Source organism: Candoia aspera, chromosome 4 (genome assembly GCF_035149785.1).
Source record: "Candoia aspera isolate rCanAsp1 chromosome 4, rCanAsp1.hap2, whole genome shotgun sequence".
Classification (NCBI taxonomy): domain Eukaryota; kingdom Metazoa; phylum Chordata; class Lepidosauria; order Squamata; family Boidae; genus Candoia; species Candoia aspera.
In genome coordinates, this window is record NC_086156.1 from 75,646,354 (window position 1) to 75,665,406 (window position 19,053).

The 19,053-nt window shown below is 40.2% G+C and overlaps 1 protein-coding gene across 1 annotated transcript; it reads right to left on the minus strand.

The window, feature by feature from the left end:
- Nucleotides 1–422: 422 nt before the first annotated feature.
- Nucleotides 423–14,581, minus strand: MYL4 (myosin light chain 4). Its single transcript, XM_063301987.1, has 6 exons — nt 14,159–14,581; nt 6,500–6,527; nt 3,871–4,020; nt 3,232–3,405; nt 1,931–2,008; nt 423–507 (listed from the first exon to the last, which is right to left on the minus strand). The coding sequence occupies exons 1-6, from the start codon at nt 14,348–14,350 to the stop codon at nt 479–481; spliced, it is 651 nt and encodes a 216-aa protein (XP_063158057.1). The 5' UTR covers nt 14,351–14,581; the 3' UTR covers nt 423–478.
- Between the last annotated feature and the right edge of the window lie 4,472 nt (nt 14,582–19,053).

Below are 19,053 nucleotides of genomic sequence, written 5' to 3' on the forward strand. Positions count from 1 at the left end.
TTATAGCTCAGTTGGTTTTTTTACTTCTTAGTTCTCTTCCTAGTATTAATTTTAATCATATTTGTAGATCATCATTGGTTTTGCAACATCCTGAATCTTCCATGACATTACTCTCTATTTTTTTAACTTCATTTTTTTTCTCATTGCTATTTTGAGACTTGCTAATGTTAAAACACTTGAAACTAGCATCATCTTCCACACCTACTTTCAGGGCTAAGAAAAGTGTTAATGTATATCAGAAAACATGTTGTTTCTTTTCCTAATCATCCTATACAGAGCCCTGCTGAAATATTGCAGGGGAGAACTATCAGTACTGCATAGAATCTGCATTATTTACACTTGTCATTTTTCTACCACTAAAAGCACTGAAATCAATCTGGTATTTTCACTGTTGGCAGTCACATTCAGTTCCATGGTTTCATCTGCAACAGCCCAAACAAGGAAAGTTGGAAAAGGACTCACTTTAAAGATTCCAGCTTCAACCAGACATGATATGCTTGACAAAAGCTAAGAAAAAGAAAAACAGGAATTTAGAAGAAGCACCAGGTTAATCTCTAGATCATCAGAAGGGATTGTTTTACATAAAAATATTCTGCAGATTTAGTCAAATGTAAGTCACATTGGGACGCGGTGGCGCTGCGGGTTAAACCGCTGAGCTGCCGATCGGAAGGTCGGCGGTTCGAAACCGCGCGGCGGGGTGAGCTCCCGTTGCTCGTCCCAGCTCCTGCTCACCTAGCAGTTCGAAAACATGCAAATGTGAGTAGATCAATAGGTACCGCTTCGGCGGGAAGGTAACGGCGTTCCGTGTCGTCATGCTGGCCACATGACCCGGAAGTGTCTATGACAACGCCGGCTCCAAGGCTTTGAAACGGAGATGAGCACCGCCCCCTAGAGTCGGACACGACTGGACTTTACGTCGAGGGAAACCTTTACCTTTACCTTTAAGTCACATTACAGTCAGTGTAGAGCCTTCAAATAAATATATTCTCTGTCTCTGTCTCCTCTCTGTCTCTCTCTCTCTCTCTCTGTGTATATATATTTCAATATAAATTTATTCAACTCTCCTGGCATTTTGTAAAACTGTTAAAATAACACTGTTCCACTGTGCTTTAAACCAGGATTGAATGTTTGTTTTTGTTCCATATTTCTTGCTGTGCTGTATGCTGCCCAGAATCTGCAGATTGGGCTGGATTACAATAATTGTGCAGAAACTTTGTAGATAGCTCTCTCTCCTCCACCCGCTTTGTGGTCTTCAGTTTCACCATTTGCAGATGGAAAACATGTAAAAACTGCAGTATAAGTGCTGAAATAGGTACACCAAAATTTTAAAAGCAAACGAAATCTTCAAAATACCTCCCAAATTATGCCTTGCCCACATATAAGGTAGCAACTTCTACTTTACAGCCATAAACCTCTGTTCCCCCCCCCCTCCCACTGGCAAAGTCTGTCCTTTGATCACCAGAACGATGCCAACCCCTTCTGTAAGGATAGTGCAGGTGAGTGGGTGAAAAAGTATTCTTGATCCTAAATATAAAATTTGCTTTCTATAGGAATATGCCACTCCAATCGTATCACTAGTTGGGGTAGTCCCTATGGCCCAAACAGAAAGCAGCTAGATGGGGTGGAAAGCCAACTCAATCATATTCATGGAGACCTATGTGATTGCAATACCAATTTTTATTCTAGCGATAACAGCAGCAGCTCAAACATTTCAATATTATTTCAGTTCCATTTCTTCAGGGAATGACTTACTGCTATTCCCTTCCTGCTTTGTACTCAGAGTTCAAAGAAGTAAAATAGCAGTGGAAACTTTCTAGTGTTAGGAAAATTTAGCAACAGCTCCAGCAGTAAATAGCAAGTGTAAAACGTATCCTGAGTTAACAGATGAACGGATTCTTTGTTTGTTTTTAAGTGGGTTTTATCCACTTACCTTCATAGTTGATGCAGCCATTGGCATCTTCTTGGCCAGCCATTAATTGTTCAACTTCACTCTCTGTCATCTTCTCCCCTATAAGTAGAAATCAAATGAGTTTAATTTTCAGAACTTATCTCTGAATTCAGGAGAAGTACTAAGAACAATGACATATGATCTAGTTAAATATTAAATCTGATAATTAATATTAAATAAGATCTAGTTCTGTCTTTCTTAACCTGGCAGTTTCCAGATCTATTGGCATTATAATTCACAGAATGTCTAACCAGCATGGACAAAAGAATTCTGGACGGCACCAGGTCAGGGACAACTGATATAGGCAGATCATTAGAACAGCAGAAGCCTCCAGTTATACAACCACATCCTGTGGTAAGTAGCTCCTAATGCAGTTGAATTTAAAGAAAACATCCCAGAAGTGTCTGTAGTCACAAATGAATTGCATTTGCCAAATGAGAGAATAAATTCTTGCAGGAAATGGATGTTCTGCTTGTTTTAAATATGGATGGAAGTGGTGACAGAGATGAAAGAAGTTAGTAAAGCAGGCAATACAGAAATGCCTTCTGGCTCCATATGAGCTGCTATACTCCCATGATCATGAACAGTTCAGAGGCTGATGCTCAAGAAGTACGTTTACTGTGAGATTTTTAGGGCAGGATTTTCTCCTTCAGTATATTATTGGTATGCTTTAGTCACTTTCACACTTGGGCCGCTTATCCTGTTGGAGGCACTGATCTTACAGAATCAGCTGGAAAGAAATTTAAAATGGCAGCTCCAAAAACCACAACATATTATCACTACAAAGACACCCCCAGCACATGTGTAAGCATCACAGAAAATAGCCCACTCTAAATTCTAATCTGCTGTCTGAACTAATCATTTCCCACCCCCCGATCGATTGGGTCCAGTTCTCAGGGACTGCCTGGACAAGTCCCTGCAGTTTTCTTGGCAAGGTTTTTCAGAAATGGTTTGCCACTGCCTCCTTCCTAGGGCTGAGAGAGGGAGACTGGTCCAAGGTCACCCAGCTGGCTTCGTGCAGAAGGCAGGACTAGAACTCATGGTCTCCCGGGTTCTAGCCTGATGCCTTAACCACTACACCAAAGTGGGTCTCATGAACTAATCACAGCAATGTGCTATATAGCGTATACAGTACATGCTAGAGTATGTATGAACATATGGATGATTTGGAAGACAGCAGGCAGATTGGCTATATGTTAATTATTCTGAAAGGTCAAACCTTGCCAAAACGTAATTCTTGTCACAAATTCTACAGATGCTACTGACTAAATTCCTTCCTGTACCTAAAGTAGCAAGGACATGACGCAGTTCAGCTCCCATGACAGTGCCATTTCCTTCCTTGTCAAAGACACGCAGTCCTTCCACAAAATCCTCGAAAGTCCCTTGGTCCTTGGATCGGGCAATGTGCTGTAACATTGGGAGGAAGGTCTCAAAATCCAGCATCTTTGTGTTCATTTCTGACAAAGAAGAACATGTTGATGATGACAAATACCAATGGTAATGATTCCGATACACAACAGACAATTCCAATAATCCTAAAGTATGTAGCTGGTGGCACCTGAAGAAGTATCACGTTGGATCTCTCTCTCTCTCTCTCTCTCTCTCTCTCTCACACACACACACACACACACACACTCACACACACACACCTCTTCCATGTGTTCAGTTACAAAGGATGTTTCCCTATTTCATCAGTATAGCTTCTTGTGACACTGAAACCTGGAAACTGATTAGAGCAAATGCTCTCTACAGATCTGAACTTGGAAAGGATATATTACAGATCTGTCATAGGCTCAGAGGAATTAAGCTTGGCAATTGCTTCTAGATCAGTTACTGAAAATGCAGGTGTATAGTTTTGAGGAACGCAGGAAACTTCTGGAATAGGAAATGAAAAGGGCTGAGTCTATCCTGTACATACTTACCTTCTGGCTTTGGTTTCCCTAGCACTTTCAAGACCTCTGCATTGGTTGGGTTCTGCCCCAGGGCACGCATGACATCTCCACACTGACTGTATGTGATTTTCATCTCTCCAGTTGGGGTCCTGTCAAAGAGCATGAATGCTTCCTTGAACTCTGTGCAAAAAACAGAATCAGGTTGGCTCTTTGCATCAGCAGAAAGTGTTGTAGAGATCCTTCCCAACCAAGATGTGGAAGGATTTCAAAGAACAGAGACAGAGGCCTATTTTTATCTATATGTGGGAGTTTGGGGGAGGTTATATTTATCTGACCTGTCAAAAGAAAGCATAACAGCTAGATGATGTAACAAACAGAAATAATTTGTGTCTTTACCATGTGAGAAATTGCTGGGCAGACAGGGATTTGGGCTGCTGTCCTATGGACACATTCTTGGAAGCTCAACATTTCAAATGTCTTGAATAATAAAGAAAGGGGAGGGAAACAAATGCTTAAAAATAAATATTTTAACATAAACATTAATAATATTCTTCAAATATTTGAAAGGTTGTAATATAGAAGCTGTGCCAGGCATGTTCTTTATTACAACAGAGGGTAGAAATTACTGGAAAAAAGCTTTTAGTTGAACTTTAAAAGAGAATTCCTAATACTAAAAACTGTACAGCCTGCTTGCCTCTGAAGAGATATTCAAGCAAAAACAGGAAGCCAATGCATTCTTCATTGTAGATCTTACGTTAGCAGATCAGAATGATGATTTACAAGAATTTTTCTATTTCTATACTATTGTGCTATCATTTCATTTAAAGGAATCATACTTATTGGCTTTTTGGTTATTAAATCATGTTAAATCTATCTCGACTTAGATAATTCCAAAATAAATTATCCTATGTTTTGAATCTGTTTTATTTAAAATTGCAGGAGGCTTATATTCTTTTGTATGGCTATCTGAAAAGAAAAGAAAAGAGCGAAGTGAAGCAATTGAACTGAAACCTAATTAATAGCACATTCAATATGGATTCAGAAGTACACCCCATTGAATTTAGTGGGGATGATTAACTTAAGTCCCATTGATTTCAAAGGTCATACTCAAAGTATAACTATCTGGGTCCTAGTCAGTGGCATTAGAGAAAACTGTGGTTCCTTCCTTCTGAAATGTTCAGTTTCAATTGTAGCCCAGCATCTTACCTCCAGGGATGGATATTTCTGGAAAAATCAGAATTATTTTATTTTTGTATGTGATAGTTTTTAGCTTCTCAACTTGTTGCATAATCCTATTTTTATCCTTTAATTCTGCAAGCTGAACAAGAACAATCCTGCTGTGCTGATCTGCATTTGACTTCTCTGTTTTCCAAGGTAGTCGATAGGCTTTTTCCACCACGATGGAAGGGCCTCCTAGTTTCAGAATATGTGGCAACCATTTTTCTATGAAAGCTACCAAGTTGTGGCCTTCTTCTTTCTCAGGCAAACCACAGATCTTGAGAGTATGCAGTTGCATCTGTTTCTTGATCTGTTTCATGTGGCAACTGAGGTGTTTGTTGTCTCCAACTGGACCATCCAAATCTTCTCCGCATGCTTGCACCTTTGCTTGTTCATACTCAGTTATACAGCCAGTTGCAGCAACTGACTGGGCCAGGCTGTGAAGTTGCTCTTCCAGCATGTCCATCCGTGAATTCAAGGCTGAGATTTTACCATCAATGACCTTCACTGCCTCTGAGGCATGATCTACTTTTTTCTGGATCTCCAACACCACCTTTTTCATGATTGTATCTCCACTGTTGAAAGACTGCAAGAGCTCTGTGCCAGTGTGCAACCTCAGACAAATGGAAGCTCAAGAGGCATTGTCTTAAACCCTACAGAAATCCTTGAGCCACAGCAATAGTGGGGTTGGCTTGTTATCAGCACTGTCATATGTGGGGAATGTCATCAGTGACATCACAATAATATCCCAAAGAGTTTGTAAACTGGGTTGAACTTCAGGTCTGAAGTTCAGGCCTACCACTGCAGTTTTTCTGCCTTCCTCAAGCTGGTGCCTTTGAGATGTGCTTAATCAATAATTCCCATAATTTGTAGATGGCAGAGTCATTGGCCATGCTACCTGAAGTAAAATATGATCGAAACCTTCTCTAGGTTGCAAAAGGCTGTGCTGTAGCATATCTTTTCCCCTGAAAAAAGGGGAATTGCTAGTGCTCAAAAATGCAGGTTGAAACTTCTCATAGAGATAGGTCTATAAATATTGTGAAATTTCTATATATACTGTAGATAATATAGTTGCCTATTCAATAGCCATCAGGTGGTACCCAGCTTATGGGCAGAAGGTATTACATAGGGACTTTGATTTGGTTCATACAACATGCTAAACTAAAATGTGACTTATATGCAAAACAAGCCATTCTAATTTGTTTATAAAACCATAAGTAAAATTCTTGGTTAATGGACTGTGTGAATGCAGCCAATGTATTAGATTCAGATACCAACATAATTATCATGAGTAACATAAGTTCTGTTGAATTTAATGGCTTTCATGGTTTATGGTTTAGTGTATCTTGTGAACCCAAGTAATGATGATTTATTCAATAAAACATGGGAAAATAAATAGTAGCATACATACAAATAGAGTTTTTAACCTATTTTTACTTACCTTCAATCTGATCAGCACTGAATTCAATCTGTGGGAGAGAAAGGGGAAGGGATAACTATTAATTATTTGCTATTCCTATGTTATTCTTACAGTCTGACTCAACTTGGGTCAATTCCATCTCTAAGCATGTATATTAAGGTTGGCAATGAGTGCACCATTGGAAGATCTGAAAGACCGGGTTAGAGACAGATCATCATGGAGAAAATCTATGTGTTGCTAAGAGTTGACACTGATATGATAGCACATAATCAAAATTAATCAATTATTTGAATAATTTGAGGTGTCTACAGGCTTTGTACTACATGTACAAACAAGACTATATAATTGCATTCACTAACCTTAAATCTGGTCATGCACTCTAGAGAGGAGAAGTAAATGAGTAGTAACTATACTTTTAGATTTTGGTGCATTTCTCAGGTTGGATTCTGTAGGTAAGTTCACACAGAGTTTATATAGTTTGGACTTAACATATTGCTCAAACCTAGTCAGCTGTGGTTTATTCAATAAACCATACTTAAGCAAACTATGTCTTGGGATGATGTGAGAATTCAGTCATATGTGTCAAACTAAAATGAATACAAGTTGCATGAAATTGGTACAGCATGAAAAGAGTGGATGATATAATTATTCTCATGTTAGACATCCCAGCCAAAAGACATGTCTTCTTCAAATTTCTCATGACCCTTTCTTCCCTAACTGGCTGAAGTATCCCCTGTTGTTCAGAATCTACCTGAACCATACCCCCTTCCTTCTGTTATCTCTCTCACTCTGAAACTTTGCTTGTAACATCTGTCAGACAGTAGAGTTTATTTGTTGCTTTTATGAAGTACCACATGACGATGCTAAACATATAATCAGTAATGATTCCATAGAGTAAAATATTCATCTACTCATAAAGAGAGGCTGGAGTTTTTAAATTCTTGTAAGTTTTATTATAGCTCAGATAACATTACTAGGTTTCTAGTTGTTTTTCATAATCTAGCCATGAAATCACACACACACAAACTTACAGGCACACACCTGTACAGTATGTGTGTCAGAGCTCACACCTTCCTTTAAGTGATAAGCCCTGCTGAGACATTCTTAAAGCCTGAGCATTCAACCCCAGTGCTCCATTTAAGCTCCACCCCCACCCCATGTCACTTAAATGGCACTGGCTTCATGTAGACATTAACACATTCAGCACATATCTGCAGGAGCTCTGTGTAAAGTGCATTAAACTGTACACACATTAGCTCGTCTAAAAGCCAATCTATGTATACTTTTTACATATGAAGGCTTTTTTTCCTGCTGACATGAAAGAACACCAGAATAAACTATAATGTGGTTGATTGGTTTGAGGTGAGAAACCCCCCTCCAATTATAGGCAAACCAAGGTTATTTGGCTTGTTTAATAACTCATTATTAAAAATATGCTGGATTAGAACAAGGTATGAAGGAACATTATCTAAATATGGACTGTTTTGTAGAAAATACTTTCAGAATTTTTGTAGAAGGTAATTTTTTCTACAAAATCATCCATTTTATAATTATTTTGTAGAAGGTTAGGTCTTAAGAGAGAGCCAAAATAGCACAGTGAGAACCGAGCATGTTCACTAGCATGGAAATAGTCGCTGCCTGATGGGAGAGGATAAAAACTCAGAAAGGGGAGTTGGTTACCTTGCAAAAGATAATGGTCAGTTTACTGAAAATCTGGACAGGAAAGTTCCGTCCTGTGTTGCACTTCATCAGCTCTCTGGTGCCAATGGTCATGCATCAGTACTACCACTTACACCGAATTTTGGGAGAAAACCTACAAGGTTTTCAGAGGCACCAAAAAGAGGGGCAAGTTAAAACTAAAGTGTGACTCACAAACAGCCCAATAAGAACTCAACAGAATGCTGATTGTTGGATGAAAGATAGAAAGCTGGGTTCGGAGCAGAAATAGCTTGGAGTATCCGGGAAGAGAATGTGGCTGACTGGAAGAATGAAAAGGAGCACTCCGCCATTGCAAGTTTTTCTTGCAGTCCCATTATTAAAAGATCTCCTTATTTTCTGATAGTATCTCCTGGCAACTTCTACTTCTTCATTTATTGTCCTAGTTCTCCCAATTGACCTCATCGAGGGCTGAAGGAAATGTAATCATGTTGTCATTTTGAGTTGGGGAAATACAGTATGTCAATTTTTGTTTCTTAATCAAGTTTGTTCCTGTCCATTCCTACATCAGTTTTAAAAAATACTATTCATTTTCATGAACATTTCTCCTAATGTATACATTTTTGTATGTTCCTTTCTTCGGACATGCATTTTTTGCAGATGATTTCTCCCTCATATTACTTGTTAGATTATTTCCATCAGATGCTCCAGTTGTGTCTCCACATTTTTTATTATTGCAATGTTTATTACTGCAATGCAACCACCCAGAGTCCCTCTGGTGGGAGGAGATGGGCGGTGACAAATTTGATAAAATAAATAAACAAACAGGGCTACGAAATAGCAACTGGTTCAAAAGTACCCAGTGAATGTCCAGTACAGACTTGAACTGGATCTCCACAATCCCATTCCAATCCTTAACCAGCACATCATCCAGTTCTGGCGCCTCTGTTTGCATCCTTTGCAAGCAACATGTGCATGCTTACATATTTATATGCCTTTTTCCTCACATAAGCATTTTGTGTGCATGCTTTGAATTCCACATTTGATAGGACTATTCTAAAATGTGCAGATTTCAGCACATAAGTAACTCTGACTTAATTATAGGTTGTTAGTGTTAATTGATCACATTTACTGAAAATGTGAGGTCTTAAACTCACAGCAAGCCCTAACCAGAGGAGCTGAGGTACATCAACAACAACTGGCTGAATTCACACAACAATAAATCAAACAAACCACAATGTGGCCTAGGGCAATGAGTGATCCAAGCCAAGTTATTATGATTTACCATGTTTATGTATCATTATTTGTGATCGTGCTTATATACATGTATTGACATAAGGCATCTTTCCATGGACAAGGTTCAAACCATTTCCATTCTGTTCTGAAGCTATTAATAATTCAACTCCAAGACTTATCTTGCAAGAATGTGCCAATATCAAAGGAGAGGAATGGAAAAAGTTTTTTTGCCTGGCCTGCATGATAACTAGAGGGACCAAGCTTTTCTGGGGTTTGCTTTGAGTGGCCGTGGAAAGCAATGGAAAGCAAATGATAGCAAGAATCACATTATCTTTTGCATGTGTTACATAGTTCAACATCTGTCCCTAGCTGTTATTTAGAGTTGCTTACTGCAACCTATAGATTAAGAGGAAGTATGCCTCTAAATAACAAGTACTATGGTTAAACAATGGAAAACAAGTTGACACCTTCTGCATATGCTTTTTCCTGACATTTGAGCATTGTTGGAAACAGGATCCAGGACTAGATGGACTCTCTTTTTTTTTTTTTTACTGTAGGTAATGCACCTCTCCTTTTTTACATTCAGTATTTTAATGCCAAATTGTAAGATTGAAAGGTGAAAAGGTGGCTTACTATGTAGAGTTTTAGGTTAATGGTGCACCTAGGTAGGGTAGAGAAATGGGCTGAGAATAACAAAACTTTAAATTTAAGGTTTAAATGTCATTTCATTTTTAAATGAAATTTAATAGAGACAAATGCAAAGTTCTTCACTTAGGAAACAGAAATCAGCTGAACATACATAGGCTAGGGCAGCCTTTCTCAACCTTTTGACTCTGGAGGAACCCCTGAAATATTTTCCAGGCCTTGGGGAATCCCTGCACATTCAGGCTCAAATATAGGCCAGAAGTTAAAAAATTATTAAATTTGTTTCATGAGTAGGCCTGTATATATGTATTAACAGTGTTCTTAAACTATAAATAATGAAACTTACCTCTTTAATGAGAAGTTGCCCAAATTTGAAATAATTTTTTAAATAAATCATGATCGCCCAGGGAAGCCCTAGTGACCTCTCATGGAACCCTAGGGTTCCATGGAACCCTGGTTGAGAAACCCTGGGCTAGGGGATACCTGACTTGGTAATAGTACTGTGAAAAAGATCTTGGAATACTAATTAATTACAAACTGAATACGAATCAACAAGAATGTGGTTAGAAAAGAGGCAAATGCAGTTTTAACTGTATCAACAGAATCAACATAAATTCCAAATCATCCTTCTGTGCTGATCAGCCCATAACTTGGTTGTGTTCAGTTCAGCAACACGCTTTAAGAAGGATTCAGAGAATGTGGAACAGGTTCAGAGAAGGCAAAGAGTATCACAAGAGGATTAGGAAAATAGTTCTATGAAGAAATATTGAAGGAACTAGGAAGGTTTAGTCTTGAAAAGAAAAGATAGAGGGGGAAAATGACAGAACTTAACAAATACCTGAACTAATGTCACACAGAAAAAGGGAAAGATTATTCTGTAGGATTGTAGAGTGCAGGTCACAGAATAAAGAGCAGTTTGATGGTGGAACCAATTCTCCAGAGGATGATAATCTCCATCTGTCTGGAAATGTTCAAGCAGAGGCTAGGCCTGGAGTGCTTTACTTTAAATTCTCCTACTGAGCCACAGGCTGGACTCAGTGGCCCAAGTGGGCCCTTCCCATTCTATAATGTTATGATTCTATGCAGTTTCAGTGACACCATTTGGCTTCTGCTTACATTTGGCAGATATATTGGCCTGTTTCATGCAACATGCTAAGCTATAATGCAGCTTGTTTAGTTTGGGTGTAAATCCAGTCCCTGGAATCTGTGCAAATCCAGCCAATTGTGGTTTATTTGCCAAACCACGATTAAACATACCATAGTATGATGTATGGACCTAGTTACTATATTCAGCACTGACAATAAGACAAGTAGGGCCGAACAGGACAAGCCCTCTCTTCTTCTGAAAGATAAAGAACTTCAAAAAAAAAAAAATCCATGTCTTGCTATTTTTATCTCATCTCATCTACTTTTCTTTAGCTAGGTTTACATATCAGCTGAAATTCTGAAACCATGCCATAAATTATAGATTATTATTATTATTATAATTTGTAATGTGCTTTCTATGCCATGGGTTGGACTATGGAGACATCCTCTACAAATGTTATCAAAGGAAGTTTCTACCTGTAAAATGAAAATGGAGCCCAGGGGTTCAAGGGGAGTTCCATAGCCATTAGGAAAGAAATTTAGAAAGTTGTGATGTCCATTATTTGACACTCCCACCCCCATCTTTTCCATGTGAAAATTCATAGAGAAAAGGGATGATGTCAGTGTAATCCAACATATTGAAGAAGTTCAAGATTGGAAAGTGTGTTATTTGGGAAAGAATGAAATACTCAGCCTGTGTTTGTGCAAACCTACTATATCTTTCTTTATGTGTTCAAGTCCTTTCAATTCTGATGTTCATTATCTCCAAAATTCACTACAATTCTATGAGATTATACCTGGAGTATATTTTGTTGAGTCAGGAAAATTAGGTGCTAGGGATGTCTATTGTATATCTATAGCATGGATAGGGAGTCAGAAAAGTCAAGAAGGCAACTGTGACCATATGACTGAGGCCCTACCCCTTTTTAATGTGCATCACACACAACGCACCTCAAAAAAGGGCAGGGATTTGATTGTGTGGTTGCCATCTTTTTTTGATCCCTCCCTCCTGCCCTCCTGTGGATGCCCCTGAAGTTACCCGATACATTGGGTACACAGAGGGTAAATGGCCTGACTTTGAAATGCCAGGTTTCAAAGTTTGGATGATTTCTTTGTGCGGTCATTGATGCAGTTATGCTTGGTATGTGAGCAGAACTCTCTCTATTCCAGATAGAGAATAGGAACGGTAGAATATCATTTTAATATGGATGATTGGACAATGTCTTTTCCTGTGCCCCAAATGTCCTAGAGGGAGTACAGGATGGGCCATGTGGCAGATTCAGCTCTTTCATCTAATTCTAAGTCAAGTGCTCAAGCACCCCACACTTGTTACAGCTGCTTCTCTGTACCTGGTGACTGGGCTTGCTCCTTATTGGTCAGAGGCTGTGGCTGCACATGAAGCTGTGGCTCACTGACCCTTGGTTTACTGAAGAGAGGCAAGCACAGTCTCCCTATTTTATTTATTTATTTTCTATCCCACCTTTATTATTTCTTTATAAATAACTCAAGGCGGCGAACATACCAAATACTCCTTCCTCCTCTTATTTTCCCCACAACAACCACCCTGTGAGGTGGGTTGGGCTGAAAGAGTGACTGGCGCAGGGTCACCCAGCCAGCTTTCATGCCTAAGGCGGGACTAGAACTCTCAGTCGCTTGGTTTCTAGCCCATTGCCTTAACCACTAGACCAAACTGGCTATTGAAAGTGCTACTGCTTTGTAGCATGCATCATATAGTATAACAGCTGCTTATGACATGGAAAAAACACTGTCTATACTTTATGCATACACTTATAAACTAATTTGTCTCAAAGTAAAACCAATTTTTGTACAGTAACCACCTCTTATAGGCCTTCAGAATTAATAATGCAATATCACAGAAGGAATCTATACTAAACTTTTAAAAGTCCCCAAATAGACAGATTTTCAGTGTTTGGAAAAAAACACAAAGCTAGATGGAGATGGTTTTTTTCAAGGAGTTGAAAACAAAGTGGAAAGGAGACTGATATTTATTTCACGAACATACAGTCTATTTCCAACAAAACATGCAGAATCTATTCAACCACAAAGATAACGCAGAAAAGAAATATATGACTATATCATGGGAAATGAAACAATCCTCAACATTTTCAACTGTTTCTAGACTAAGAAAATGAACAAATATACTATCCATTCATTCAAACCATAATGTATAGAATGGAAATGGTTCTACAATTAATCTCAGGTTAACTACAAATTTTGTCAAAACTTTCAAAACCTAAGAAACATTTCCTTAGTTTTAACAAGCACCTGAAAAGTTAAAAGTCACAATTAACTTGAGCTACCACCTCAGTTTCTGCAAAATATATTTACATTCACTGAGCCAAAGCTGATTTCCAAAATAACTCTCTTCATTGTGGGTCACATCATTTAATGAAAACGTCAATGAATAATTTATGTTACCTGATGCTGGACATGGAAGGAAATGGGAGTCTGGCAGGCTACATTTCAAAGTAGCTGAGGGAAATGTGGCATCTTCCACCATTTAAATTCACTGGGCTGGGGAACTACGGGTGAACTTGGTGCCTGCTCCGGGCCATTGGATGTGTCAGTGGCAGAAGTGGGAATCTGAGCGCAGCCTTGCATTCCGTCTTCAAAGAAAGATACTGAATAGCTATGCTTCCCCAACCTGGTGCCCTCCAGATGTGTTTATTTTATTTATTTTCTATCCTGCCTTTATCATTTTTATAAATAACTCAAGGTGGTGAACATACCAAATACTCCTCCCTCCTCCTATTTTCCCCACAACAACAACCCTGTGAGGTGAGTTGGGCTGAGAGAGAGGGACTGGCCCAAGGTCACCCAGCTGACTTTCTTGCCTGAGGCAGGACTAGAACTCACAGCCTCCTGGTTTCTAGCCTAGAGCCTTAACCCCTAGACCAAACTGGCTCCTTGTTGGATCTTGACATCCATAATCTTCTCTGGGATTGCTATCTGGGGGTTATAGGCATTGCTGTCAGACACTTCTGAGGGCAGCCGATGGGCAGAGGCTGAGACAGAGCAGTGGAGGTGCCTACTTACAGTCACGCTTTTGGGGTCAAAGGCGGGTTCTTTAGGGGGCTCTGGAGCTGGGGCAGCAGCGGGAGCCGGAGCTGCCTTGGGGGCTTCCTTCTTGGGATCAGGCTTCTTAGGAGGCATGAGTCCGGATTTCTCGCCGAAGTGCCAGGATGAAGAACCCCAGGGGCCGCGGGGAACAAAAGGCGATGCTTGCATCCACAGCTTATATACTCAGCTGTGGGTCTCACCCCCGAGGGGTGGGCAGATTGCGAAGACAACTGCTGTTTACTATAAAAGGAAGGCGCTCCAAAAAAGCAGCCTCCCTCTCACTCAACAACTGTCCTTTGTCATCCACAGAGGCCTGGCCTGGCTTGGTGTCCTCTGATAGAGAATGCAGGTGGCTTTTGCACACCTGAGCTGGGAAGGCTGTAGAAAACGCTAACTGAAATGGAAATGCTTTTTTTTTTGTTTGTTTGTTTGTTTTGTTTTAAAGGGATTATCCGGAAAGAACCACACAGCTATGTCGTCCAACCTGCCCCTATACTCAAGGGGGACAAAGTGTGTCTTTTTATAGGCAAGCCTACAAGTGCAAATGCCACAGATTCCTTTCAAGCTCTGGATTTACTTTCTGACACTTTCCCAGTGGAATAGTTGACTGCAAGCTGTTTGATCAACAGATGTGTGTGTGTGTTTCACTGGCTGACTCTGCCGGAGAGCCTTATTTGGCCTTCCCCTCATTTTATTACTAATGATATCTTTTTCAATCTTGCCTTTTTTCCTAAGAACTCAAATTGTCTTTCAAAAATGTATTCTGTTGTACACTGAATGAGAGCAACTGGGTTCTTGCATTGTACTAAGTCAAAAACTGTTTAACTTTTGCTAAACAGGGTGTGCAAACCCAGCCAGCTTCAGTTTTTTCAACAAAGCATGACTAGATAATAATAGTTTAGCATGAGGGATAAAGCAAGCCAGATTTTACAAACAACAATGGCTGGGTTTGCATATCATGCTAAGTCTAAACCAAACAAATCACATTATGGGTTGACATGCTAAACATCCAGTCAGTGTTTTCATTTATAACCATGCTTACCCATGGCTAACTTAAACATAATTTACTCAATTAACTTAATTGTCTGGGTCCATCTAACATACTCAATTGTAAAGTAACAACACAGACTAAGTCTGCAACACATTAGGCCTAAATTTAACATGGGTGTCTGCAGCAATTTTTACAAGGGTGGCTGCAATTCACAGTGAATTATTCATTTGCATGCATATATTACTACTAAAACATTCCTATGCATTTTTTAGCATCATATTACATAATAAAAACAAAGCACAAAATCCTTAAGAATGTATTGGTCATAGTCTATAGAAATGCCATCTACTGACCAGAAGCTCAAACCAAAAGTCTGCCAATTCTGAGTGTTTCCTGTTGTGTCTGGCTGGCCCAGTTAGTGTAAGGATAGTTAGGATATCATCCACCCTGCTGCATGACACTGCCTCTTCCTGGGCTAACCAGGGCAATGGACTACTCTAAACTTCTTCAGAGGACTTCAGTGTCCACACTGAGGTCACCCAGACAGGAATGGCTCAGGATATCATGTCGGATATGACAATCACACACTTGACCCAGTTGATATCAGGCCCCATATATACAGCAGGCAATGAACAGAATTTGATTTTCTATTCACCTGTAGTTGGTAATCCGAAAGTTGAGGATTAGTTGCCATGCCTAGATCTCTCTTTGATCAGGTTTAAATTGGGACTGCTATAAACTTCTGCAGGGTGGAAGACATGTTAAAATGGTCCAACTTAGGCAGCAAATGGATTCAGATGGTTTCCGAAAGTGCTTGAACAGTCTATGAGTGGTATACAGCTTTTTTGTTTGTAGAGCTGTTATCTTAGGTCACACCTTCATACTGGAGGTTCCATGACTCCAACATCCAAGAGGGGGAACTATTTCTGTATATATTCCTGTGACTTTACATATTACTTGACCATCAAGAGGCAGTGGATGACTGGTTTTGCCCTTATTGGGACTCATCATACATGCAACTATTATAGTTATACAGTATTAGATTTTATGTGGTTCAATTCCTAGTAGTGGGATTTCCATCCCTGACATAACCTGACAAGTAGATTGGATCCAAAATAGTCCATTAAATTTGATTTCATTTGCTGCCATTTACACCATTTGCATAATGTCATCATTATGCAAATGGTGCTGTTCAGATCAATTGTATTTATATTTCTTTATAATTTCAATTTCAAATGTCACCCCGACTCAACACTGACTCAACCCATACAATTAAAAGAAGTACCTGAAAAAGCAGACAAAATGAACAGAAAAGAAACTTCACATATGGGCCAAAAACATATCACAGCCAAAGCAAAAAATACGCATCAAATCGGCACATTACCAACCTGTCCCAGAGCTTGGAGAAAAAGAGTTTCTTTTTAAAGAAACTCTGAAAGCTTGCAGAGTTGGGGTGGTGCCAACCTGGAGATGCTATTCCCAAGAGCAGGCATGTGACAGAGAAAATGCACTTCTTAGGAACCATCAGATGATATTGCTTAATGGATGAGGTATGCAGTGCACCCACTCTGTTGGATCTAATGGGGCAGGCAGAAATGATGGGAGAGAGGCTATCGCTCAGGTAGTCAGGCCTTATACCATGAAGGGTTTTATACATGATAACCAGAACCTTGAATTGCACCCAGAATTCAGTGGTAACCAGTGCAGCTTGCATAGCAGAGGTATTACGTAGACATACTGAGATATGCCTATAACTGCTTGCACTGCTGCATTCTGGAAATAGCTGTAGCTTCAGCGTAGACGTTAGGGGCAGAGTGCTCTTCAAGAATGTATTGCAGTAGTTCACCTGTGAGGTAACCAAGGCATGGGTGACTTTGAGAGGAGATTCCTGGACCAAGAAATGGTGCAATTAGTGCACTTGGTAAATTTGTGTGAAGGCTCTTCTGGTCACAGCTGCCGTGTGCTGACTGAGGAGGAGTTGTGAGTCCAGGTTGACTTCTAAATTACACACCAGTTCCTAATGGGGAAGTGCAGCCCCATTCAGAACCAAAGTTGGAAGATCACCGAGACCAAAAGAACTATGCACTCATGAACACTTGGTATTGTCAGGGTTAAGTTTGAACTTGTTCCTCCCCATCCAGGCCTGAATAGCCTCCAGATTCTGAAACATGACTTCACCATTATACCTTACCCCATGTTGAATGATGAGACCCAGTGGCTTCATGTATATGTCAAACAGAAGAGGTAAGAGCATAGAGCCCTGAGGCATCCTCAGGTCCAGCCCAAACCAGGGACTTTGGGTTGGACTTCCCTACACCTGTCAACACTGAGTAGAATTGGCTACAGATAGAGGAGAACCACCACAACACTATCCTTCCCACTTCCAGACCCTGTAGCTGGTCTAGAACAATACCTTCCTCAATAGTATCAGAAGCTGAAAGATCGAGAAGAATCAGGACTCTTATGCCACCCCTGTTACAACTCCACCAGAATTCATCAGCAAGTGCAATCAGTGCTGTTTCTGTACTATGCCCTGGTCTAAAACCTGACTGAAATGGGTCCAGGGCTGTCTGGAGCTCTAGTCTGACCACCTTGCCAACACACTTGCCTAAAAAGGAGAGGTTGAAGTCTCAAGAAAAACCGTTGGGTCCAATAGTAACTTCTTGAGAAGAGGACACACCACTGTCTTCTTTCAAGCCAGAAAAGCCACCCTTTCTCCCAAGAATGAATCTACTATTCCATGGATTGAACCATGTCACCTCCCAGGAAGCCTTTAGACACAGATCCAAAACATAGACACCTGGATTAACAGAATGAAAGATCTTGTCTACTTCCTCAAATGTCACAGGGTCAAACACTTCCCAGGTAACAAGACAACTCAATAGGGGCTGCCTGACTGAAGTCCAACTCAGAATGGATCCAAGCAATTTCATTTGCCAGATGCCTTAGAATATTTCTTGTAATGGCCTGTAGATATGCTTGTGACCTGTCCCTCCCCAGCAACAAACAGGTCACTTTAAACAGTACCACTAGCCAGCTATTTGCAGACCAGGTAAGAGCTGAAAAATACCTATGTTTTGCTATTCTTATTGCCGTGATGTAACGATTAATGTGGGCTCTTATATGTACTTGATAAGGTTTGCTGTTCGTTTTTCTCCAACAGTGCTTTAGGTGTCTCTTCTATTGTTTCATCTCCCAAAGCTCTTCAGAAAACCAAGGAGCACTACAGAATTGACAAACAGACAAAAGACCATATATGTGCAATATGATCCAAGGCCCTCATCACATATTCATTCCGGGCAGAGACTATATCAAACTACTCACCAGATCCCTGGGGAAAACCCTAAGCCCTCTCTGAAACTCATCCAAAACCATTAGTTGCCTGGGGCAGTTTGATTGAATGGGTCCTACCTCCCTATGGGGGGAGGCAGCACCAGCAAGATAAAAAACAACCACTGATCTGACAATGACAGTGGTATCCTCCACTTTCTGATCACTATTGCAATTGCCCCAAGACAAAAACCAGATCAGGTATGCGACCATCCATGTGTGATGGATCCTCAATAATCTGGGTCAAGTCCATAGTTATTGTGGTGGCCACGAACTCCTCAGCCATATAAGACTCTATGCAGCGTGCAGGCAAGTTGAAGTCTCCCAGAAGTCTCTCTTAGAGACTCCACTGCCAATTCAGTGATGGATGTGGCTCAGCACAACAACAGGACAACAACAACAACAACAACAACAGGACTTCCAGTGGGGATATGGCTGACTGAACAGCTGTGTCCATGAGCTCCGCAGATAGAACTGACAGTGGCGCTATTTTGGGGGGCTCAGGCAGGTTTTTTCCCAAAGCCTGGAGCATTTTCATGGGCAAAGAAAA

Excerpts from the sequence above, each read along its gene's own strand:
- MYL4 (XM_063301987.1), bottom strand. The coding sequence starts at position 14,350 with ATGCAAGCATCGCCTTTTGTTCCCCGCGGCCCCTGGGGTTCTTCATCC. Across the intron at positions 6,528-14,158 it reads TTGACCCCAAAAGCGTGACT|ATTGAATTCAGTGCTGATCA; the intron begins GTAAGTAGGCAC and ends TCTCTCCCACAG. Across the intron at positions 2,009-3,231 it reads TCATGTCCTTGCTACTTTAG|GGGAGAAGATGACAGAGAGT; the intron begins GTACAGGAAGGA and ends TTCTACTTATAG.